The 25,782-nt window shown below is 36.6% G+C and overlaps 1 protein-coding gene across 1 annotated transcript in view; it reads right to left on the bottom strand.

The window, feature by feature from the left end:
• Nucleotides 1-25,782, bottom strand: part of KHDRBS2 (KH RNA binding domain containing, signal transduction associated 2) — a 411,839-nt gene that overhangs the window by 179,430 nt on the left and 206,627 nt on the right. Inside the window, exon 3 of the mRNA XM_030447738.1 lies at nt 13,569-13,685. Coding sequence (XP_030303598.1) covers nt 13,569-13,685 — 117 coding nt within the window. The remainder of the gene's footprint in view (nt 1-13,568; nt 13,686-25,782) is intronic.

Here is a 25,782-nt window from a genome sequence, read left to right as displayed (position 1 = left end):
CTGGACATACTTCTTATGCAGCCCAGGGCATGACTGGTTTTCTGGACTCACTATACAGTGATACCACATAATCACTGCAAGGCCAAAGAAGCAGCTTGAGATCATTCTTATGAAAATTTGATGCTGTTTATATCACTGTAGTGTTCACACCACCCAATTTCAGGCATAATCCTTAGCTAAATGAGAAGACAGATATCCCCTGGCTATAGTTAGGCATTCCTGGAGAATGACACAATGCAGGAGTTCACCTGTGGAACGTAAATAGCAATGCATGGAACTACATTCATTTTACACCTGAGGTTTCTCAAACTTTAGAGACGTGCATGTCCTTTGGCTTCTGCAGAATTTATTGTCTCCAGCTCAGGCCCACACTGGGGGCTGTGCAGGTAAAGAAAGGCTAAATATCCTAAGGGTTAGAAATTGTCCAGATATAACAGCATAACCTTCCTGAACTGAGAATAGAGTAGTAAGTAAAACAGAAATAAAGTTCTTTATTTGAAAAAAACCAAAACAACCCATATGTAAATACCTACAAGCAGCTCAAAGATCCAACTAATGACTATAGCAACCCAGACACCAAAGGCATCAAGACAAAGCAGAGATAATAAACAATGTAAAACTATCTCTTTATGTGTAGTCTCAGCATTTTTGTTTCTATCCCTTGAGATGCCAGAAACTGACAGGATAATTTCTAACATTTCAAATCGCTCAGATACACTCCTATCAGCCCAGAAGCACATTTGTCTTCTTAGTGACACTCTACTGTGGCCTATTCAATATGTAATGAATGACTTTTCTATATTTAAAATTAAAATGAGAGCATACATCAAGAATTATTCACAAAGGAAAAAACTATCACAAATATAATACAGTGTATAAAAGAAGTCCTAGTTTTTCATGCCCAGTAATATCTGAGTCTTAAAGCAATGCCACTTCCTTGAAATCTATAAACCCTTCTCCTTAACTTATAGAAAATGAAAGAAATAAATCAAATGCAAGATAAAGAAACCTGTTAGACTGGTATCACCTGTCAGGTCTTTGTTTCAACTCTCACCTAAACATTTTTTTTTTTCTGGTACGAGTAATCTCTTCTATATATTGCCTGCAATACTGCTGCCATAATTTCAGTCCCATGCATACAACCTATTCTAATTCCAAACTTTTTCTAATGAAAAAAAATGCAACAAGAAATCTTTGCACATATAGCTTAGCAAAATTTAATTAGGCATGCTGAATGGAAAAGCATATCGTGCTTCTTTGCTGGGTAATGTATTGTAAAGAAGCATTTGATTACACTTACGTGGGATAGAAAGGAATTCTGTCCTCAATCATATTCACTTTTTCAATTATCCAGGAATATTATTTGCCCTTAATTCTCCCCTCATAATTTTCTAAACCACTGAATACTATTTCTGTAGTCAAGAAATAATGCTAGGTGAGTTAATAATTGATTGTAGCATGATAATTCCTAGATTTCATTGCTGTACTACATACTACAAATAATACAATACAAAATGTGAAAAATTGCCCTTACTGCTATATAATGCAAGCAACTTTTATAGCTGAGCCACGGAGAAAACTAGTTTGAAACAAAAGTCCACGTACCAAATAGCCTTGCATATGATATACCATAAGTCCTTTCTCACTGATATCCACACAAAAAAAGTAACTTTTCACAGAAGGCTTTAATGCTTGCATTCTTAAGCCACATATGTAAAATCATTTTATCTGTTTATTATTCTAGACTGCCTCCTTCATCAATAAATTGCCAGAATACACCTGCATTATATTTCTGCATAATTAGGCCAAATAATTAGGCCAAAATTCATGTAATTGGGATTATGGCTGACACTTTCTTCCCTTGAGCTGAAATTCTACATATGAGCTCCTGTTCACATGTGAAAAGTTTAAAACTGAATGCAGATCTCTAATTACTCGACATTATATTAACTCTATTTCAATATATGTTCTTCTGGTTTAGTATATGTTCATCAGCTCCTTTGGAATTTTTTCATGAATTTAAAACAGACAGTTGTCCTTCATCTCCCCTACTTTCTGTCCAAGTCACACTGTTGTTTGGTTAGTTGATTCTTATTTTTAAATTTTCACAAGAACTTACAGCAGGGTATACATTCTCTAGTGTGAAAGGATAGTTTATAAACTGCTGCTTCATATGGCTATCTGAATTAAAACACCCATTAAATATTTTCTGTGAATTCAGATAAACATAGGAGTATTATATTGAAAGCAGTCTTATGTTCTCAAGCTGTAGGGGCGTAACAAATATGAAAGACTAATTCTACCCTAAAATGCTGAAGAAAAGTGGCATCTCAGAAGAAATGTGTTGACATACACTTTTCTCTTTTATTTCTAGAACTTGGAACAGAACTGGCTTCCTCGAGTGAAACAGGAATTTTGAATAGTCTCACTCCCTTGAGCACTATCCAGAACAGGCAGCATCCATCTCATGTCCTTTAGTTCCCCAAAAATTCAGATGTGAAGCCTAAATTAGTTAAAATTCAGAGAAGACAGAGGGATTCATCCCATATATCTATGGGACGTAGATGTCAAAAGAGGGAAAAGACTGTCTTAGGGGTGTGGCTGGCATTCACTACAGAGAGCAACTACAGAGTAACTTGCAATAGAAACTTAAAGTGAAGAATCTCTCTCCCCATGTACATTCTGTGATGTTCAGAAGAGAAAGTTCACAAGTGAAAATTTATCCATCTTTTTTGTGTGGTAGTGCTGGGATGCTGCTGCAGGAAAAGCAGATAATTCAAAACTGGAATATGGAAAAAGTAAAAAAAATTCTCCTAAAAAAATACTTGGTGCATGTAATAAGCATTATCTATCTACGTTATTAACCAAAGTCTGTATATAATCTAGCTAGCACAGAGCCAATAATGTGAGACACAATTTTGTTCCCTGTGATAGCTACCTGCATCATGGGAGGAGAAAGCAAATTCACAGTTTTATTACAGTGTTCTACTCATGTAATAAAAAAGAGGAAAGAGAAGATGGCAGAAACCAGACAAAACTAAACGTAGATATTCCCAGTACAGGAACTGTAAAAGATAGAGACTTGTATGATTCTCAAGAAAAATTATCTGGAGTCTGGATCATCAAGGGGACATAAACAAAGATTTAGATTCAGAGGCTCAATATCACATCATTTTTTACCATGGACTTTCTAGCACCATGATTAAATCTCCTACTTAAAAGCAGTAAAGAAAAACCTTCCCATATTTCATTGTGTGACAATTGCAAGAGATTAATTTCTGTGAACCGTGTATTAGAAATTGCAGCCAAATTTTTGAAAGAACAAACTAAAATTAGTTCTGTTTCCAACAGTTGACACCAACTGTTGGCCTTGAAACAGAAAAACAGGATTAATAATTTATTGTCAAGCTATTCAGGAGTACACATTTGCTACATCATTTAAAGAAATGTGAAACATTGTTTTTGGTCTTACACAAGTATTTATGGATCAAGTCTCTTATTAGCCAGAGACTCAGTATAATGCCAGTGTTAGACCAGGGTTGAGCATGTGTAATTATGTTTCTAATTAAGGAAGTGAGACTTGCTGGCCATTCCCTATATCTCCCTACTCTATAAACAGACCTCTGGAGAAGGATTAACAACATAATACAAAGGAAACATCCTTCTTTTTTCTATCTCATGCCAGATAAAAAGCATTTGGTAACAGACATCCATAATATAACATGAGATGAAGTAGGACCTAGAGAGGAACAGGAAAATAGAGCTGGTTTTGTGTTGTTCAAAAAACTACTCTTAAGTGAATTCTTCAAATTTTATACATATCCTCTAAATCATTTATCCACTAGAGCACCAAAGAACAAACACACAACATGCAGCCATTGACATTCACAGCAAGGGTTTGTAAACACAGGAAGGGAAAACTTGTCTGACAGGTCTAAATTAAGCAAAACAGTTGCACATCCATGAGCTAAAAAAATCCCAACCATGTTTCTATGTCTTCTAAATACAATTTTTGAGATCAGGCTCTTGTGTTAAGTGCCAGGGTCTAGAGGCTTAGTTCCAAAAAAAGTTCTCAGAAAGGAAGGAAACAGATGAAAGAATATGGGGATCAGGGTAAGGCTTTGTGTGCATACTTTTATCACTAATCACTACCCAACTTTCTAAATAGGCACAAAAAAAGGGAAAAGAACCTGAAAGCCCTGAACAAAGCCACAAATATACTTAGAAGTGGGATGTATTCTGCCAGGATAGCAGGTCACTCATCTGAACTCAGAAAATTTTGAATTTAGTGTAATCACACACAGTGTTCATAAAGAGATATATAATTATCAATTAATTAATTCTTTGTAGACACCTCTAAAGTAGATGGGTAAGAACTGTTATCTTTTACTGTGGAGAAACCAAGAAAGCCAGAGAAACACAGTGATGAGAACTAAATGCAAGATATGTATTTCTCTTGAAACCAAATGCCAGCTCCATATTGGATCGAATTATTGTTCATCAAATAACTGAAATAAGAAAAATAAGGAAAACAAATGAATAATACCATTTGCAATGTTAATAACATACCTTCTGATTTCATTGCCTACATATGCCCAGAGATCTGCACTCATGTCTTTAGCTGTGGTTGATAAAACACAAAGGTAGGTCATGCTCAAGTGTTCTTGGAAAGAAGTGGTTATCAGAGAATATGTAGAATTAAAATTTCTCTTTTTCAGAGAAGCTGAAAGGAAGGTGGTTTTGTTTCTTTGTTTTCTTTCTTTTCTTTTCTTTTCTTTTCTTTTCTTTTCTTTTCTTTTCTTTTCTTTTCTTCTCTTTTTTTTTTTTTTTTTTTTTTTTGGTTGATTGTTGATATATTATATGTCTTTAAACTTATCTTAAATCTGTACAGATTTCCTTAAAGCTGTTATTGGGAAGCCACAAATTATTGCAGATTGTATAAAAACTGTGTCATGATGAAATTAAAGCTCTAAAGTTATACTGATGTTGGGCAGATAAATGAAAAAGGAATACTACATTACAACAGTAATCAATCAGAAAAATAATCCAGAGACTAATCAATGTCTCTGAATAAGAGAACATTAATCCCTGATGGAGATATTACAAACAAGATAGTATCTAGCTTAGCTATCTAAATTCCACTCACCATCTTTTCCTATTATGTTTATCGTGAAATCGAATTTCAGAGGACTCCAGAGCTGCTGCTCCAAGTCTGATTTTTTTCATTATTCTATTTAATTGTGTGCACTGTAATTTAATTTACTGTAATGCTGCTTCTATTGTGGCAACAGAAAGTTCCTTAGAACAGGAGCCCATTAAAGTATATTAACAGTATTTATCACGATCCTCAAGAGTATAGATAATATTATGCATGGAAAACTGGGATTTAACGTAATTGTTGCAAACAATTCACAGCAGTTCTTTTTGCATTTATCTATATGTAAAACAGCAAGAACAATAATTGTAAAACAAAACTCAGCAAGATCAAACCTGTTTCTTATAAAGCCTCATGCCGATAAATAAAATACTTCAGAATATAAATCAGTGTTCTGAAAAAGTATAGATGGGAAAAAGCATAGTGTGAAAAGATCTGCAGAGCCACAAATTGCTTTAAGCCATTAAGTTGATTTGCTTATAATTTTCTTGTCCTTATTTTTTTTTTCCCTCTCACACATGAATGTGCTGCTTTTTTATTCTCTGGCTTATTTTTTTTAAAGTAAAAATTAGTGCTGCCTCAAGGGCACTGGTTTTAGTGTCAGGACTCTCACTGACTATGCCGTTCAGGTTTGCAAATACGAGGGATGGGAGAAGGGGATCTTCCAGTTAGCAGCCTGGTCTCTCAGCCAAGCCTTTTTGGTGAGGTGAGGCACCAGAGTCCCCCTGTTATCAGTGGGCAGCAACTGAAGGGTACCAAAAGGCACCACATGATTTTCTGGCGAAGAAATCTGAATGACCTGAAACAAAAAAGAGTTTGGCACAGATCTGGATGTCAAACTCAGACATTTAGGTGTCAAACTGGCACCATTACAGACAGAGGGAGATTGCACCTGAGGTACCTGCCAGCTTGTTTCTCATTCATAATATATGTGTATACAGCTTTGTTTACTTTGCTGGAGTATTTAGAAAAAGTTATGATATTCCATAAACAAAAATTTAAACTGTTTTCAGGTCAAAAATTTACTAAAGCTTTACAAGTTGGCAAAACAGAGAACGTTATCTTTCAGTACTTCAAATAACACATTTTTTTTCACTATGGGTTATCTTTTCACTTCCCTCATTCCTCTCTCATGACACTTATTTGCCCTGCTGCCTTTAAAGTTTCTTGGTCCTCCCTCACTTTTAACTCAGAAGAGAAAGGATAAACCTGAAGCACCATCTAAATGTTTTGCCTCTCGGAAGCAGTCTAATTTAGCAGAAAGAGACTAACGTGTCCCACCTTTTTAAAAAGAGTAGCATGTCTTACAATTGTCCTGGTCACAGCTAAGAAACCCGTAAGTCTCTTTTATCATTGGCTGTGAAGGAGGCAATGAAGAATTTCAATATCACCACTCTGTTGCACCAGTAATAAACCAGGGATTTTTCAGCATCTGTTTGATGTCTGATATAATTCTTCTGTAAGGACAATGCAATTTCCTGAACTATAAGCCTTAGGGTATGAAATTTTTAGCACAGAGTTAAGTTGTCCTCTTGGCTATTCCGTTTTGAAAATGCCATCACTAATTACATGGAAGTATCATATCACTCAATGAATCAGGTTAGCAGGAAATACTTAAAGTGATATATCTGGTTGAATCACTGCAACCATTCTAAAACATCTCACTCTTCAGACTGGGACTTTGGTCTAAAAATTAATAGAGAAATATCTGGAGATTGCATTTGAATTTCATTTGCTCACTCAGCAAAATACCAGGAGTGATTTATTCCTCTCGATGGTCATTAGCAAAACTGCCACTGGCTTCAGCAGCATAAGAACTGCACTGCTGGGATATTGAGAGTATTAGAGGAGATCTTATAGATTTCCTTAGGAGTCAATGGAGATCATTCCAACAATTTTTGAATTTCATTTAAGTTACAAACAATTTAATTGCTTAAATGAGTGTCACACTTTTTGAATTGTTTTACCCTAGATTTGCAGGTAATCAACCTATGAACATTAATTTTTCAGCAGTTATTAATATAGGTCAAGGTTAGAAAGATATGATAACCTTGATTTTTCTGCCATCTTTGCAATTTAAAATAAAAACTTGTGTTCTATTTTCCATATGATGGTGAAACGCAAGTCTTTGTTATATATTACCAAATAAGTTATTAAAAAAGCAGCATATCATTGAGGTCAGAGGCTTCAGTTAATTTTCCTTTAATAAGTACGTAAGATTGCATAACTTGCTTGATATTTATAGCTTTTCCAAGAAATTACAGGTGAGTAAGTTACAGAATCACTGAAACAGATTGTTTCCAGTATTTAAAGCCAAAATCAGTAGTTTCTGAGAGCAAATAAGGCCGTGAAGATTTTTTATTTCTTCAGTTTAGGAATTTTCTCTCATTTGGAATATTCACTGAACTGAACACCAGCACAGCAATCTTTCCTGGTGTCTTTTTCTTACTGGTCCCTCAGGGACTGGCTAAGAGATGGTTATCAGATAAATATCATTCTTCTGTGACCCAGCAATTCCTGACGGGTAATTCTTGACTCTGATGGTACGCAGGACCTTGTACCAGTGAAAACAAGCTCCAGTATTAAGGAACAAAAGCTAACTTGTGGACTGTGTTCCTTCTCAGTAATCTAATTATATGAAAATAAACGACAGTAATTTGGGCTCTAGATAAAATCTTGCAATACTTGCTTTCACAATTAACATGTAAAAGCCTGAAGGTAGAGACAGTTTGGTTAGTGAGACACATATATGATTTTTCTAATTGGACAACAAAGTCCTATCATATACTCCTAAGGCGACCAAGCCAAAGATCCAGAGAAAACCTGGAACCTGACTGGAGAAGTCAACTGACAGCTCCCATAGTCTGATCTTCATATACTGAAGTCCAGGTCTAAGATGACAGGTGATGCAATCTCTAGAGAAGGGATTTTTCTAGAATTTAGGAAACTAAAACAATGTGGAACCCAATGTGACAGAGAAAAGCAGCCACAGTGCCTCATGCTCCTGCAGCAAAGAGTAATGTGGGGGGTTGAGGACCTAGAAGTATATTGATATCTTTCTCTGGTATAAAGGATGGTTCAGTACTGATGTGGGTTTTTTTGACACGGTGCATGAAACTCAAAACAGAGAAAAAGGTGACACATTATGACATTTATGACATGCAATAATCTGGAGGCTAATTCAAGAATGTCCTGAGAAGAAAGTTAAGTTTTATATCACAGTGAAAGGATTTGGTGATAATCTGAGTAATGCTACTTTAACTCTACACTTAAAATGAAAATTCTGTTATCTACTGGGAATTTTGGACCAATCTGTAGAAATATTTAGGAAATGGGTTATGAAACAATCTTGAAACTTTGAAAGCTATTATGCATGGGAATAGGAAAGTTGAATGTTAAATAGTATGGGAACTTCAAACTGGATAAAAGACAAACATCCCTACTCTCCTGTGCAGAAGACATCAGGAGGATCTAATATAGGATGACCTTAACTCAATCAAGAACTACAGCTATATGTCACACACACATCTTTCACTCTGTCTTTGTCTCTCTCTACACGTATACGTATAGATAAAAAGCTTTCAAAAAGCTTTCTTCAAGCCTGACTCCTCTAAGCAAGGTCAGGATGGTTAAGCCATCCCATCAAAACAAAGGAGAACTGTTCTTAACTTAGAAAGGGCCAGGGGAAAGACTGCTTCTCTGCAGCAAGATGGGCTTTGTACTTAAATGGATCTAATACTCAGAGAGGGAAGTCAGAGAAAATCTCCTGAATCTTAAATGACAAACCACCTTCAGAAGGAGAAATCCATACTGCAAGCAAAGAAATAAACTTGCCAGCATTGGAAACAAATGGACTTTCCCAAAATGTTATAGAACAAACTGAATCAAGGCTTACTGTGTTGCAAAAAAAATTGAAACTGCATAAATTGAAGGGTATCAGGCAGTTGATCTTTGTATCCGTATTCTAAATTCAAAGTTACTTGTCAATGATATAAGGGAGACACCTGTTAACACAGATAAGCTTTCTGACAGATAAGGGACTATGTATCAGAAGACATCTCATTGGTGAAGGATGCAGACAGGACCAACTGAATACCAGAAAGAGAAGCACCTCTACCAGCAGAGCCAGTTACTGTGCTCAGTGGTCTCATATTTTTCAGTATGTTCCCACATCAGCAGGCAAGCCAGACAGAGGTAACCAACAGAAGCTGCAAAAACTGCCAAATAGAAGATGCCCCTGCTTGCCAGGGATGTGGTGCTGACATCTGGGGGAACACAATATTCCCACAGAGTGCAGTGAGACAAGTGGCAAAAAAATCAGGGAGAAATAGTGCAAGCCCCACATTGTCCTCCCTCCTACAAAACTCTGACAGATAAATGGCTCAAAAAAATAGAAGTGTTTAAGAAACGTTGGTACATATTCTCATGCTCAAAAATACATATTTTTATGCTTTTTATGTAAAAGAAAGCTATTCCAGCTTTACAGAATTACCAGAGTTGGAAGGGACCTCTAGAGATCATCTAGACCGGCTCTCCCACTAAAGCAGCATCACCCAGAGCACATGACACAGGACTGTGCTCCTGTGGGGTTTGAATATCTCCAGACAAGGAGACTCCACAATCTCCCTGGGCAGCCTGTTCCAATGCCTTGTCACCCTCATAGTAAAGAATTTTTTTCTTATATTTAAATGAAACTTCCTATGTTCCAGTTTGTGCCCATTGCCCCTCCTCCTGTCACTGGAAACTACTGAGAAAAGTCTGGCTTCATCTTCCTTGTACCCACCCTTTAGATACTTGTCAACATTAAAAAGGTCTCCCCTCAGCCTTCTCTTCTCCAGGCAAGAGAGTCCCAGCTCTCTCAGCCTTTCTTCATGACAGGTGTTCCAATCCACCACTCATCTTTGCTGCTTTCCACTGGACTCTCTCCAGCAGTTCCCTGTCTCTCTGGAACAGAGGAGCCCAGAACTGGATGCAGGATTCCAGCTGTGGCCTCAGCAGGGCAGAGTAGAGGGGGGAATGACCTCCCTTGAGCTACTGGCCACACTCTTCTTTATGCAGCCCAGGATTCCATTTGCCTTCCTGGCAACAAGGACACACTGCTGGCTCCTGCATAATTTACAGGAACCCCAGGAACCCCAGATTCTTTTTCAAACTGCTTTCCAGTGTAGGACCCCACACATGCTGTTATTGAACATCATCAGGTTCTCCTCTGTCCAGCTCTCCAGCCTGTCCAGGTCATGCTGGACAACAGCACAGCCCTCCAGAGTGTCAACCACCCTTCCCAGTTTTGTATCATCAGTGAACTTGCTGAAGATACACTCTGTCCCCTCCTCTTGGTCATTAATAAATATGATGAACAAGACCAAACTGAGTACTGACCCCTGGGGGACACCACTGGTTACAGGCCTCCAACACAACCCCATTCCATTGATCACCTTCTGACACACCAGCTCTTAATCCATCTTACTGTCCACTCATCTAACCCACACTTGCTTCATACATTTTCATTTTTTTTTAATGGCCCAGTGAAAAGCATTCATTGCAAGGTTGAAAAGAAGAAAATATGCACCTAAATATGAAAGCATTCAGTTCATTCCACTCGTAATGAGATTTCTCCTATCACTTTAATTTGATTGTTTACCTTCACAATCACCTCTGATACTGTTTGCAAAATGAAGAAAGAGAAATAAGAATGAATCAAAAGCCAAGCAACTTAACATGACCATGTTTAATCTCATTCTTACTTGTTCTGAAGAATATTTGCATATTTATTATATTTCTTTTATTATTCTATTATTTCTATTATTATTATTCTATTTGCATAGTCAGCAAACTTGTTGTTGAGGATAATCTATCCTGTAGGCACTGCAGGCACAGCAGATACTCAAAAGTTTCAAGTCACTCTTATCATACATGTCCTGACTCTCTGGAAAGGAGCAGTCCAAATTCTCTTTAACCTTTGAAATTTACCCAGAGATCTCTTTTTTAAAGACAAGGAAATTCTGTATAGCAGATACACCTCCCTTGACAGAGTCAAGAAACTGGGAACTGCCCTCCATTTTTTCAAAACTAGAGTATGGCCAGAGTGGTTCACTGCAGATCCAAGCATTTGCCTACTGTAATTTTGGTCCTAAAGCCCCACAAACCAGTGGATCAGTTCTTTTCTAATAGTAAATACCTGAGGATTTAGGCCATAAGTGTATTTAATATTTTCTAGCAGAAGTTTCTGATGCTCCAATGCAGATCCAAGTCAGCTGCACTGGACTGGAGGGGGGGAAAGCCCAAGTGCCTGCAGTCTGCCTAGAAGTGTTATGGCTTGTGATGTAACACAGAGGGTATTAAGGAAATTCCAGTTGAGAGACATAAATTACTTAGATTTTTCTCAAAATTTTTTCAGAACGAAGTCTCATTTGTCAATATACACACACTGATTTTTTTTCTTTGGTAAAATAACTTAAAAAAGCCTCCAGACTTTGGTAGTTTGTATTTAAATCAGTAGAAATATATCATGTAAATGAAACCGGTGGACTTGTTTTATGGCAAGGAAACTTTTAAGGAAACTTTTAATAAAAGGAAGTTGTCTTTTCCTTACTGGTGTAGCAATTCATTGTTGCAGTCAAAAATATTTTCTTTCAGGTTTACTAGTATCTCAAGCTAGAATATCCTCTCTTAAATACTAACTGTAACTATTACCCATCCCATGATCATTCTCCGCTTGTAACTGGTAACAATGATGTACATGGATCAAGTAATTCCTGTATCTCACTGCAATTGTGCAGGAATTTTTGTTTGAGTCAGTAATGTCTAAGCTGAGTTAAGTAACAGTTGTTTATGAGGCCTTCTCTACAGAGGCTGCTGTTGTCACTACCATATTGAATGCTATTTTACTCTAGAAATTCAATTTTTACACCATTCTCATATGAATGAGTTTCCATGAAGTTCATACTTAGTATCAGATGAACCTTAATAACTATATGAAGAGAAAAAAATACCCTGAATTTTCTGTTTTGCTGACATACTCATGAATGAATGTATAACTGGCGTGCTGGAACTCTTCATTAAGGCCAAATGAAATTCAAATGATATGATAAGAAGAGTGACTGATTTCAAACTCAGAGGACTTAGTCTATCTGCCTGTGTTTAAAAACATTTAGCTGGTAACAAGCCCTTCACACTCCCTGGGCAAATTGCTGCTCTTGGCAATAATAACCTGAGTGGGTGGCTGAGAATGGAGCTGACAGATGCAATACTGATGCAAATTACTGCTACTTAGCAGCACATGGATTCATTAATTCAGGGAGTAATTTTTTGTCATTTCAGAAGCAAGCCAAAAGTCATGAAATATTTTACTTGTCAAAACCTAGAAATAAAATCTTTAGTGTATTCAACATTTATTATCATAAAATATAATGTTAAATAGATAACTGAGGTGTAAGTATGCCCAATGTCATAAAATCTGTGAAGAGAGGAAATATATTCTGTGTGCTTAATTTATCTTTTTTGTGGAGTTTTTATCAATATTGCAATTGGAGACCTCATAATGTAAGTACGACTGTACATACACATTACCAAGACCAAACAATACTAACCATAAAATCCTGATTAGTTCTTCCTTTATTCTGGCTTATTATTTCTTTCACTATTTTAGCTACTGAGATAAGTGGCAGAAAGGAAAGCAGAGCAATGTACATTACTAAAAGCATTGTACTATTTGGTGAAATTAGTAGTCATTATTTGTGTTGACCATAATACTGCTGCTGTACAGATTGTAATGTGAGATGCCAAAATGCAATCACTACTTGTTCTTAAGATCAGATATTTATAAAACTGTCTAAACTGTCTAACCTTAAAAATAAGTACCTTAGGTCCACTGAAAAGACAATAATTCCAAACATTTTTTGTCTCTTTTATCTATAGTGCATTTGTACATGCATTTAAGCAAAACTTGCACTGTTATCTTTTTTAGAACTGTGCCTTGAATCATCACTTTTTTTTTTTTTTTTAAAAAGTCCCATCTCTAAAGAAACAATAAACAAAAGAGAAAAACTATTTTTGTACACCAACAGTACAGCAGTGGACCAAGAGAAGTTTTATCTTCTCAAAAACAATGGACTTCTATCAGAACAAATGAACTCCAAGCTGTTTGCTCTTTTTGGTTAATTATTTAAATAACAGTGGTACAATATAACTGTGGTGATCCACAATTATATGGAAAGCAAGCTTTGAGTAGCAAGAGAAAAAATGTATTTAAGCAACAGATGTAACACAAAAAAAACAAATAAGCCTTGGAGTCAGAGTCTATTATAAGCCTGTCAACTCAGTCAGTCATTAATAAGCAGAAAGGCAATCTAAGTGTAACAGCAAAAGCACAGATATATTTACATCAATTAAAACCAAAACCCAGACAGAGTACCTTAGCTTTATCCCTCATGGATCCTTTTCCCAGGATGGACATTTTTGCACCTGTTTCTTCTTGTAACCTCTTCAAAGAGTTTCCTCTTGGTCCAAGCAATTTCCCAACAAAATTGAACTAGAAAGTAAATAAGAGAAATATTTTAGGCCAAAGGTACTTTTTCAAATACTTCACCAAACTTTATAAACATACTGCTTAAAAACCAAAAGTTTATTTTCCTTTAAAAAAATTAATACTGAGGCATCCTCTCATCTAGCATGAAAGGCACTAAAGCATTTATGGTTTCTTTGGACTGCAGGAGACTCCTCTCTAGGACAAAAATGGATAGTGGCTACTTAGGTTTACCTAACTGCTGAAAAAGAGCTTTGCTTACCAGGCTGGATGAGTGAAACCCAGAGAAGGCACATGTTCTTTCCTAGGTTAGTCAGCTTTATTGAAAAAGTATATATTCTGAAAAGTTAGAGCTTTTGGTGCATTTATAGGAATAGATGTGTCACACATACATTTTAAAATAAGTGCTGTTTTGTGTTTTGCTAGCAATGGAAATGCAAATGAGGAAAAACAGATCACTGTAGATACTCAAGGCTATTTTCAAAGAGGATTTTAAAGACTGATGGGCTTTGCCTGATATGCTGCTAATATTCTTGAATACCAAACAGCTCATGTAACACATGTAACATTACTTTTTCTGTATGAAGAGATGCTTCCATGAAAATCAGAGGACAGAACTGTAAACCAATGAGGTGTTGATGCTATATTGACACAAACTAATATAAAGGGAAGAATTATTAACTAACAGCAATATGTTTATTCTGTAATCAGTAGCCTCTTCAATTTTATGCTTTCCAAAATATTTTTAAAACTCTATGGCATGCTGTTATCAGAAGCTGACTGAAAAACATCAGCACTTTTCTTAACTATGTTCAAGTCTGAATAGACAGTACTTAAGCTTAACTTTCAACAAAGAACAAGCTTAGCCAAGGAAAAAGGTGTGTAATTGTATCAGCATTTCCTCATTTCTATTTCAGAGATGAAATGAAGAACATGACAATAGGAAACAGCAATAAGGACCTGCTGCTGTCAAAAATATACCATAGTGTCTATAAAGATGTTATAATATACTTCGTTTTGCATTACCTTCTACTTTAAAAATGGAAAAAAAAAGGTGAAATATTTTTGTTTCTACTGTAGCCAGCAAAAATAGAACACAAATGCAGCAGCCAATGTAATAACAACCAAACTCAGTCAAGTCAGATGCCCCAGAACCCAAGCTGTCTATCGGTCCAGTGTTCTCAATTATAAATCACTTGTCCCTTCCTTCAAATATTGTATAATCATCAAAGAAAATAATAAGTAACCACAGGAATGATAAAAATGTAAGGTGAAACCTTCCAGCAAACAAACATACCTGGTTACAGCAAGATAACATGTAATGTTGCAGAAAAAAATTGTGAGTTTTGAAGCTCCAAAAAAAAATTTTTCTAGATTGTGTGCTTGCACTTTTTTCCAACTCTGTCTGCTGATTTCATAAAAACTATCAACACTACAATAAGTCCTACTCCCTTTTGGGGCAGAATTTAGAGACGATGCCTTACCAAGGCAACAAGAGCACCATGTCTTGAAACTGTAGCTATGCTCATTCTAAGTACAACTGATCTTAGAAGAAGTTGGTGCCTTAAAATTTATTATGAAAATAAACTAAACACTGTGGAAGGAATGGCAAGGACTGAAGTTCAACTTCAATTCCAGACTTTGGACTTTTTCTACAGATAGATTTCAAAATCTATGCATTGTATGTATTTGAAGGTTTGTTACAGATACTAGAGCACACGGTATAGCTTGTTTTTCTGCAGGGACCACATTATTTGCAGAATGGCTGTTCAAGAAGTTACAACACCACATCTTTTGTGCCACACATCACCAGTTAAAGAAGAACCACCTACTGCTGCATCCTTTCAGTGTCCCTTTACAGCAAGAGAAGTTGCCCCTCAGACACTGGAAGAACTATACCACTACAGTAGTTTGGAGGACAGTACAAGAAGGCCAGTCAAAGCTCTACTCCATTTGTTCTCTGAACTAAATAAATCTATTAAAATACACTTTATAAAGATTTATGCTGACCATTTATATTTAAGCTCTTCATAAACTGTCTAATAATTTCCCTGACATGGCTGCAAAGGAGTGATATAGCCAGCAAAACTATGTACTAAGTGGATTTTAATCACTTCACAGGAAATAAGTGGCTGGGGATTTTAATTCTATTGATTATGTAGCAGACAGACACTCACATTTCATCCACCTTCTACAAAATACCTATCAGGAAGCTAGGAGTTGCTTACAACTGAAGAACTGAACTGCTCTTAATTTGGTTTTGTTTAAAGTTCCAGAAAAGCCAGTGTGCTATATCAGGCATTCAACCATTGTTTTGGTCTTCTCAACATCTCAACAGTGGCCTAAGGCCACTGGCTATCCCCAGCACCAGTCTATAATCACAAAACTCTCTACAATGAAAACATTGGTAGAGTAACTTTGACCCAATACCTTGTGAAAAATTAAATCGTTTATGTTCATGTGTAGGTAAAAAGAGCACACAAGTAAAACAAAACTTTAATGAGCAGAACAAACTGTAAGAAATCTGAAGCACAACTTTAATTCCTTGCTTATTTTAGTAAGATAGGCTGGAAAAGACCTTAAGCAGAATCAATTTTAATACAGGAAAACTTAGACTCCTGTTACAGCCACACTCACACACAGTGCCAAAGTGTATAGCAGCAGTGAAGGAAATTGTGAAAACTCAGACAATTTGACTGCATTTAATCACAGAATCACAAATCTTCATGGTTAGAAAAAGACCTCTAAGATAACCAAGTTCAACCATCAACCCAGAAGAAACCACATTCAGAGCATATCCTGAAGTGCCTCATCTACATGTGTTTTTTTTAATAACTCCAGTGATGGTGATGCTATCACTTTCCTGGGCAGCCTGTTCCAGCACATGACTTCTCCCTCAATAAATAAATTCTTCCTCGTATCTAGTCTAAACCTCCCCTGGTGATACTTCAGGCCATTTCCTCTAGGCCTATCATTGTTCCCTTGAGAGAAGAGGCCAACACCCACCTCCCTATAACCTCCTTCTAGGTAGTTGAAGAGAGAAATAATGTCTCCTCTCAGCCTCCTCTTCTCCAAACTAAACAATCCCAATTCCCTCAGCCTCTCCTCATAGGATTTGTTCTCCAGATCCCTCACCAGCTTCTCTGAACTCATTCCAGCAACTCAATGTCCTTCTTGTAGTGAGGGGCCCAGAACTGAATACAGTATTCAAGGTGTGGACTCACCAATGCTGAGTACAGAGGCACAATCACTGATGGCCACACTATTACTGATACCAGCCAAGATGCTGTTGGCCTTCTTGGCCACCTGGGCACACTGCTGGCTCATATTCAGCCAGGTGCCAACCAACACCTCCAGGTCCTTTTCCATTGGGCAGCTTTCCAGGCAGTCTTCCCCCAGCCTGTAGCATTGCCCTCAATCCCCTCATCTGGATTGTTGATAAAGATATTGGACAAGACAAGGCCCAAACTGGAGCCCTGGGGGACACCACTGGTGTTGGGCTGCCAACTGGATTTAACTCCATTCACTACAACTCTTTGGGCCCGGCCTGGTAGCCAGTTTTCACACAATGAAGACTATATCTTTCTGTGCTGTGTACCACCAGCTTCTCAAGGAGAATGCTCTGGGAAACAGTGTCAAAGGCATAACTGAAGTCCAGGCAGACAATATCCACAGCCTTTCCCTGATTCACTAGGTGGTCATAGAACAAGATCAGGTTGGTCAACCAAGACCTGCCTTTCCTGAACCCATGCTGGCTGGGCCTGATCCCCTGGCTGTCCTGCACTTGCCATGCAATGACAGCCCTTGCCCACAAATACACATTTCTGGTAAAGGCATTCTAACTACAGATCTTATTTTGCAATCTTAGTTTTTAAGTAATTCTACCATGTGCACAAATTTTCTCAAAATAATAGTAGCTCTATGTTTCTGGGATATCTGGTCATGTTAGGAGAGGATAGCTGAGAAATTATGACATACAGAAGAAAGACTATTAACAAAAAGCTTTTATTGCTGGGGAGAAAACTTACTTTCACTTGAAAAATATGGTTATGGTTGTGTTACTAGATGTTTTTATAGGTGGCTTAACTTTTCAATCATATTTATGAATGTGAGAAGTCCTTCCTGGTTTATGACAAAGATTTTGCACATTATTTTCTTTGACTTTTAAATCATTTGTCTGGGGGAGACAGATGCATGTCTTCAGGGGAAAATGATCAGGTGACAGCAGGGAATGCTTTGGTTATAATTAAATGTACATGTTTTGTGTCAACAGCTGTGCAATAAATTTTCCCCAGAAAGAAAACCCTGGGGAAGAAAAGAAGAAGAAAAGACCCTGACAGAAAATATAGATCAATAGTTCTTCCAAGTATCCATACCTCAACATCTTCTTCAACCAATATACACAGTTTTCACAGTTCTACCAGGTTTATCTGCATATTCCACACTCCACCCTGCACAAGCTGTCAAGAGTGTGAGGTGCCCAAACACTCTGGTTTCTCAGTCTCCAACAGAGATTGTTGATAAATCTTTTTTTTTTTTTTTTTTTTTTTTTGAATATTCATCAGTCAAAAACGATACTGCACATGTGGACACAAAGAAATTATTCCTTTTCCCCAAACTGTGCTGTTTCCATCTGTATGCAAAGCTTTATACTTACGCACAGAGAATATTTACTGACAGTTGGATATTGTGATTGAGTGTATATACTAGGGCTGTATATTAAAACCAGGTATTAAATACCCATGAAACATACATAAAATGGAGAAGTCTTAAAAACTAATTACAATTTTTTTTTAATCAAAAAACCTGCTTATTTTAGTAAAAAGCTTACAGCTGTGCTCCATGTGTGAATAAATATATAATAACAGACCTGCTCATCTCCCAAACCCCTTGTTGTAAAACGTGCTTTGGGCTAGTACACTGAGAAGAGAATCCCTAAAACTATGGAGGTATCATCAAGCTGGATCACACCACAGGGAGTCTTCCTCCTAGTGTAATCATTTATAATGTCAATATACCATACATGGTTTTTATGAAATGCCAGAGATTAATTAAATTAAATTAAATAAATAACCTGTAAGTTATGTGAACATAATGTGAACAATAACTAGTTCTTCCAATATATTCTGCAGCTTACATACAATGTTGTGATAATCTTAAGCATACTATAACTCCTCAAGAACTTTACTATGTAGACTCTCATTGCCATGCTTGAACTTAGTATGGACATGTCAAGATTTCTCAAAAAAACCAGTATCAGCAGAATTATCACAGAGTTGAAAATAAACGCACATGTCCATTGGTAAGTTGGTATTTATAGATCTGATTTATATAATATAAAGTTCCTCTAGTTTAGGTAATATTAAAGTAAAATGTCCAGGAGACAAACGCAACAGGAGTTTGAACTTTGAAGCAAGCATTCAAGGAAAATATACACAGCTCCACAAATGTACCTGTGTTTTATGAGAGACAGCAAAAAGACAGTGAACTTGTGCTGCAGAGCATCTGTAGCTAATACCAGCATATTTAAATGTCCCTGGCTTCTGGCATCAGAGCCCTCTCACTGGGGAGGAGCCCACTCTGTGACACCTGCAAACAGGACTAGCAGACAGGAGTTACTGACCTTCATTACTACCTCATTTTTTAATGCTGAGAATTGTAGTAAAACATGGAACCCTTACCTTGGTAGTATACACAGGACTCACTTTATTCTCAGTAGGTGATAAACTGGCCTTAGAGAAGCTGATAGCCATACAGTGCTGAGTTCTCTTGTGAGAGTCATAACACTGGTGTGCTGGCATTGGCTGCTCTGCCTATGTGGGCCAGACTATACTGTGAAGCTCCTGAGAGCTGAGACACAGGCTGCAAGGTGTGACAGGGTGAGGAAGGGTGTCTGATGTGTGTAGGGGTGTCCCCAAAGCCCACAGCAGCTTTTAGGTGAGAACAGCCACACACACTCAGGACACTGTTCTGCCTGCCAGCCCATGTGGCACCATCAGAATCACATCAAAAGTCATTCCACCATAGAGGAGCACAAAGTGCTCCCCATAAAACCAATCCTATTTAAAACCACACCTCTCTTTTTCCTCACCCCCCCTTCTGAACCTGAGGGCAAGAACGCTGGTAACCAGCTAAGCGAAGAGTCATAGAATTTGGTGTTATGTTGCAACATAAAGCTCTAACCTGCAGTTCTTTCAAGATTAAAAATTCCACATCATATTAGTAAGCATTTTGGTTACCTCAGGACAGCATAGCATAACAAATCTAACATACAGTTTACAGCATTAACATTCAAACTTTAAACTAAATGAAATGATTGATAGAAAATGAACATTTAAATTTAGAAGAGTATTCAAAAGAGTATTCTTTCCTTTTTTGATGTAGCCCAAATACAGTCCTACAAGAACTGCAACATTTCTTAAGCACTATTTTAATTTGGCTTTACAAGCAGAATATGCTTACCAATTAAGAAAATGTTTTTTTGCCTGTGCCTGCTTCTGTTTTTTATGTAGTGCAGTGTTCAGAACAACAACAAATCCTTGATAAATAAAGAATGGGGCAGACAAGTGTTTTCAGCTGTAATACAAAGCAGCACTAAGCCCTGAACTGGGATGATAAATTAACTTCTAGAAACATCAAAACAGAATTAGCAAGGGCTTGGCAACATGAAATAGTCTTTATTAGTGTGTTCTGTTCACCATTGCTCCTCTTCGGGGTGATCAAGTGTCTTTCATTTTCAGAGCTACTTCTCTTCACAAAAACCTTTCCTTATTCATGGGGAAAAAAAGAAGTCCTTCTAAATTCAGACCCATGCTAATGCAAAGGGGAGGAGACAAAGATATTGTTCACTTCTGAATAACAAGTTATGGATTGAGACCTGTTTATAAATTGGGTTTCTTCTGGTCCTATTCTAAGACTTCTAAAAGTTCATTTATTTTAGAGTAGCATTTATTTTAAGAGTATCTCACATTTTGATGTACAAAAGAAAGTTCCTTATATTCTAACACAGAACTATTGTGAAGGCAAATTTTATTTTTCTCAATCCTATGTAAGTATGACAGAGGCTGTAATAATATGCTTTAATTTTTGGTCAGCCCCGAATTTTTCAGGCAGTTGGACTAGATGACAAATGTAAGTGTCTTCCAACTTGAACTATTCTCTTCTTCCAGGTTCCCTCTTTCCTCTTCCCTTCTCTTCCTTTCCTTTCTCTAGCTCAGCATATTCTGTACAGTTTGAGTTTGCCTCGCTGTGTATGTAGCTGTTTACCCCAATAAGTCATCAATATCCAGTACTTTTTGGCTTTTCCAAAATGAACTTAAGTGTTCCAGGTAAGGATGCAGTATTATTTTTTGTTACAATGATGTGATGTTTGCTGTCTCTGGAGAAGAACTTCTGAGAAAACTGCTTGGTAGGACAGACCTTTGAAAGGAGCTACCAAAGCAGAACAAGGCAACTCAGAAAACAGCAAAAAGCAGTAGATCAATGTGCTCCTTCCAAGACGCCGAGGAGACCTACTACAAATGATATGTGCTAATGCTTTCTTAAAGGCTTGTACCACCAAACTTCAATGTAGCTGTGTCAGAACCAAAGGAGAAGGCTGCCCTTTCCTACAGAGCTTGCTGAGTCTCGTATCTTTGAACAATAACCCAGTGTCAGGCTGTGGGGAGAAAAATGGGCTCAAAATTAAATGCTCAAAGGGAAAATATGGCTTCTTGAAAACTCTATGCCAAATTAATTTCTGGTTTAAATCAATAGAATTACCCCAAGAATAAATAAAATCTGAATAACAAAGCTACAATCATTAAAGCTACTGTGACTAGAAAATTTATCTAAGAAACACTTTTTTATAACACATTTTTTTTATCTTGAAAAGTACTGGGAGTTCATATTTACAATGGGGTTGAAGAAGATGCTGCAATATTTGTCTGGCTCTTTACTAGCTCATAGCAAGCATCTAAATCAACAGTGAAAAAATACTTTTGGCATAACTCCATTAAAACAGATGGTCAGTTACTCCAGACAAACATCTTCCACATACAAGTCCACACTGAGATAGCAGAAATATCCCCAGTTCTCATATTAGTGGTTTTCTGTCAGAATCTGGTAACAAGTTGTGGCATTTTAAATAAGTGAGCCTTAAAATAAATTTTCTGATTAAAAAAAAAAAAAAAAAAGGTGTGGTGTCTGATGTATTTTTATTTGGTTAAACTGTCTTAACTCAGGAAAATCTGAGTAGCTGTTCTCTAATATATGCATGAACAGCACAATTTATTAAAATCTGCTAATCTGTGAGACACACAAACACTTTTTTTGGATGTTTCTGTTTTTAACTCTGATGTGAGGTAATTGAGAAAAAGCTAAGGAACCAGTTAGTGTTGTGGGTCAATATAAAACCTGAGATTATCAAATTTAAGGTGTTTATTATTTTTAATTGCAGAGATAGACAGAGAAACTCATCGTCCCAGGCACTGCACAGACATGCAGGAAGACATGATCTTGACTCTGAAAAGTTGTAAAGTATGTTAAAAAATCAAAGAGGTCTTGTTGAATATATGTGGCTGCTATTGCTTCTTAAGATGGCCAGAGAGTGACTGCAGAAACTACTGCCATTAAAATCACTGGGCTCAGGTATGAAAGCAAGTATAATCCAAAGTAGGTGCAGCAGGATCAGGTTCTGCTGGATGGAGGACCATGTTGAAGCCTGCTTTTTCAACTCAGAAACAGGAATGAGGATTCTAATGTTACATTTTATCTTTGGCTTTTGCCTTTCTTTTGATTCCCCTGCAGCTTGGAATAAACCACTTTTCCTAAGCTTCTCTCTGTTTGGCCAGTCCAGCAGGGGAGGTGTGGGAGGCTGAGAGCAGACAGGAATGGATCTCAAGCCAATGCTGGGGAGGTCAGAGCTGTTAGCAAGCTACTCATCAGTCAGAGGTTTTTACTAATCCCAACCCATCTTTGCAAGGAGCTGGGAAGTTCTTTGAGGGCTGACTGCTGCTTAATGGAAAACTGTTGAAGAAAAGCTGTATTTTTTAAAAAAAAGAACATGCTGTATTCTTGTATTTTAAGACCTTTGTATTTTTGCCCTGTATTTTAAGTCATATTCTACTGAATTAGGGTGAGACAACTTTTTAGGATAAAAAGCCACATGCCTTTTAACACTGATACTAGCCAAGACTGAGGTAGTCAACTGTTACTACTTAGAAATACATAAAATATCAGGAAAGCAATAAGCAGTTCTTGGAATTGTGTATCTGAGACTGGCTCACTTGAAGGACATTATTTAAACTGATATGTGTACAAATAATAACAATTCAGACTGCAGAAGTGTACCACTAAGCTTTTTTCAAAGTGCACAATTAAATAAGTTAATATTGAGCATAAGCACAGGTATGAAAACAGGTACTAAGACTACATCACTTAAAAGCACAATCAACATTTGGTTAATTGGGCTTATTACTCCCACAGATACACAATTAACTGATCACAGTAATAAACACCATCTGGTCTTTGCTAACTGGCAGCAACCTACCAACTTTTTTCTAACTTGGAAGAGTTTCGAAGCAAGATCTAAAGGAGCTGCAATACAGTGGGATTTCCAAATATATAATCTTATGCTTACTGAGAGAAATATTATTTCATATTAGATGAAAAATTTCTCTTTGCCAAATGCTATATTGGCACAGTCAAGCTCTAAGTCAAGATCCAGGATAAGTTAGGGTTACATACACTCAACCATAAAACTAATGTATCTTTCCAATGTGTTTTAGTAATACTGAACTAGTAAAAATATAGCACAAAACTCAAATTTCTTTTCAGTCAAGAAAGTTATAGCAATAGTTAATTTGGACCCAGTATGTTAATGGAGAGATTTAATATACATGCATCTAATCTATCTAATTTTGTAGACAGTATTTGTATTAAATCACAAATGGATTACATTAATCTAATTAAAACCTCTTTTTTTAAAAAAACTTGATTTTGTCTTTTGCTATTAAAATAATTATACCTACAGCAGCATTTATGTATCAATTTACATAAACCAATCACTGAGCAAATATTAGTTTTATTCTCAAGTTGCGTTCATAATCAAAGCAAAGCACTAAACTGACACATGCAAACCCACATAGCTCTATGGAAATTAAACCAGCCTGCAAAAACACTCAAAAACCTTTTACAAAATTCTGGCTCTTCCCTCTCCCACACTTTATTTTCTATACTGTTTTGGTTATGTTGTTGTTCTTTATTACTCGGGGTGAATGCAATTACTAGAAAAATACAGTCTTCATTGTAGCTCATTAACTTCTAATTTTTCTATGGTTACAGAGGAAAATCAAGTATCTTTCAAGATTTTTTTATGAGGCTGTTCAGAAGTGATAATGCAATATCATATTTGAAGAGGAGCAAATCATTCCAAAACAACATTGACAAGGTGAGAACAGTTAAATAATGCTGTGTTAATTTGAAGACTCAAACTTGTGCTGAATTCTGTTCCCAAGGTGTTCAGGTATGACCTCTTGTCTGATTTCTACTTCTCAAGTGAAAATTATACATATTTAAGATAACAGATATTGTCCTCTACAATCAAATGCGGCAGGACAGAACACAGGCTTGGACAACACAGAATAAACACTGTTAGATCACAGGTCATCAGCACTCCAAGAGCAGACATTGCCATACAGTGACTACAGGGTGAGCAAAACTGCAGCTAGGATGCTCCTACTTGATAAAATACTAAATGTTCTACTAATTTTCTCACTTACACCTTTTTTCTCATCCTCACACCACAGGCTAAGATCTGATTCTCACTTAAAAGAATGTTATAGAAGCAATATTGAATTATCCTCTAGCATAAGATTAAGAAATGCCTCAAGTATACTTAATAGCTATCCAGTTTTAACTTAATATTTATTCCATTGTAATTACTTTGCTTCTACAATCTACAAGAAAGATCTTCAAGAAAGATGAATGTGTTTGCAAAATATATATTTAAGATAGCTACCAATTTAAAAAAAAGGGCAGCAAATATTTTATATCCACCTTGTCAAGCCAGTATTTCCCCAGCTGTTCAAGGGAGCTGGGACTGTTCTCCTGGAGGGTTAAAGTGCCACAGTTGGGCATATCCAAATAATTAACCTGGTGGAAGGTGGTTCAGCCTTTAAAACTCACTTTCACTTTGGCAGCCGACTGAGCTAAGTGGTCAGTGCCCATGTCTGCCACATTTCAAGCACATCAGTCCCATTCCAAGTTTTTGTCTGCTTTGAGCTTCAGTCACTCAGCATGAGCTCCTGTAAATCCCCAGTTTCACTGCCTCATTCATTTCATTAACATGAGCTTTGGTATCTCACACATACTTATGAAACTAATAAATTCCTGGTCTGGAGTTAGGTGTTCAGTACCTAGATCTTGCAATGGAAAGAACAAAAACTTGCAGTCCTCTGAGGAACCTGCACCTTACAGTACTCTTAAGTTCCTCCCAGAAATCACTGCATTTAAGTTCTTTCATGGAGTTAGAAAAAGTGAAATGTTTTGATTTCCAACCCTCAAGCATTTATACCCTGAGTAATCCCTTATATTTCTCTCTACAAATGCTCCTGTCACTGAAATGAACTAAAAAAACCATCAACAATATGTGACAAAACTATCTGAAACTGTAAGGAAAATTAACATTCACTGAGGGAAAATGTAAGTGTAATTTTATGTGGAACACTGTATTTTGTGGAAATCTCAAAAGTATTTTACAGTTTGTAATTTAATAAAGAACATATATATATATATCTAAATCATTTAGATTACAGAAAAGTAGAGGAAACAAACATATATTGTTCAAGGTAAAAACTAAAGATTTTTTCCAATTCGTTCCAAGTTCATGGGAATGTTTTTCCCACTACAAATTTATTTACAAAACCCCCTTGAAATTGAATACATCTGTAAATAATATTGCACCAAATCAAGAACAGAGGAAAACAGTAGACAACCGGTGATTTGTGTACTATTTTCCATTAAAAACTCTAATACAGTGATTTCAACCTAGCAAATATGCTCTCAGTTTTACACACCATTCACAAAATAAAAATTAAAGCAGCATATATTTTCATCATTTGAC

Source organism: Calypte anna, chromosome 3, assembly GCF_003957555.1.
Source record: "Calypte anna isolate BGI_N300 chromosome 3, bCalAnn1_v1.p, whole genome shotgun sequence".
NCBI classification, from domain to species: domain Eukaryota; kingdom Metazoa; phylum Chordata; class Aves; order Apodiformes; family Trochilidae; genus Calypte; species Calypte anna.
Note: the sequence above shows the minus strand (reverse complement) of the source record. Positions and strands in the feature narration are given on the sequence as shown.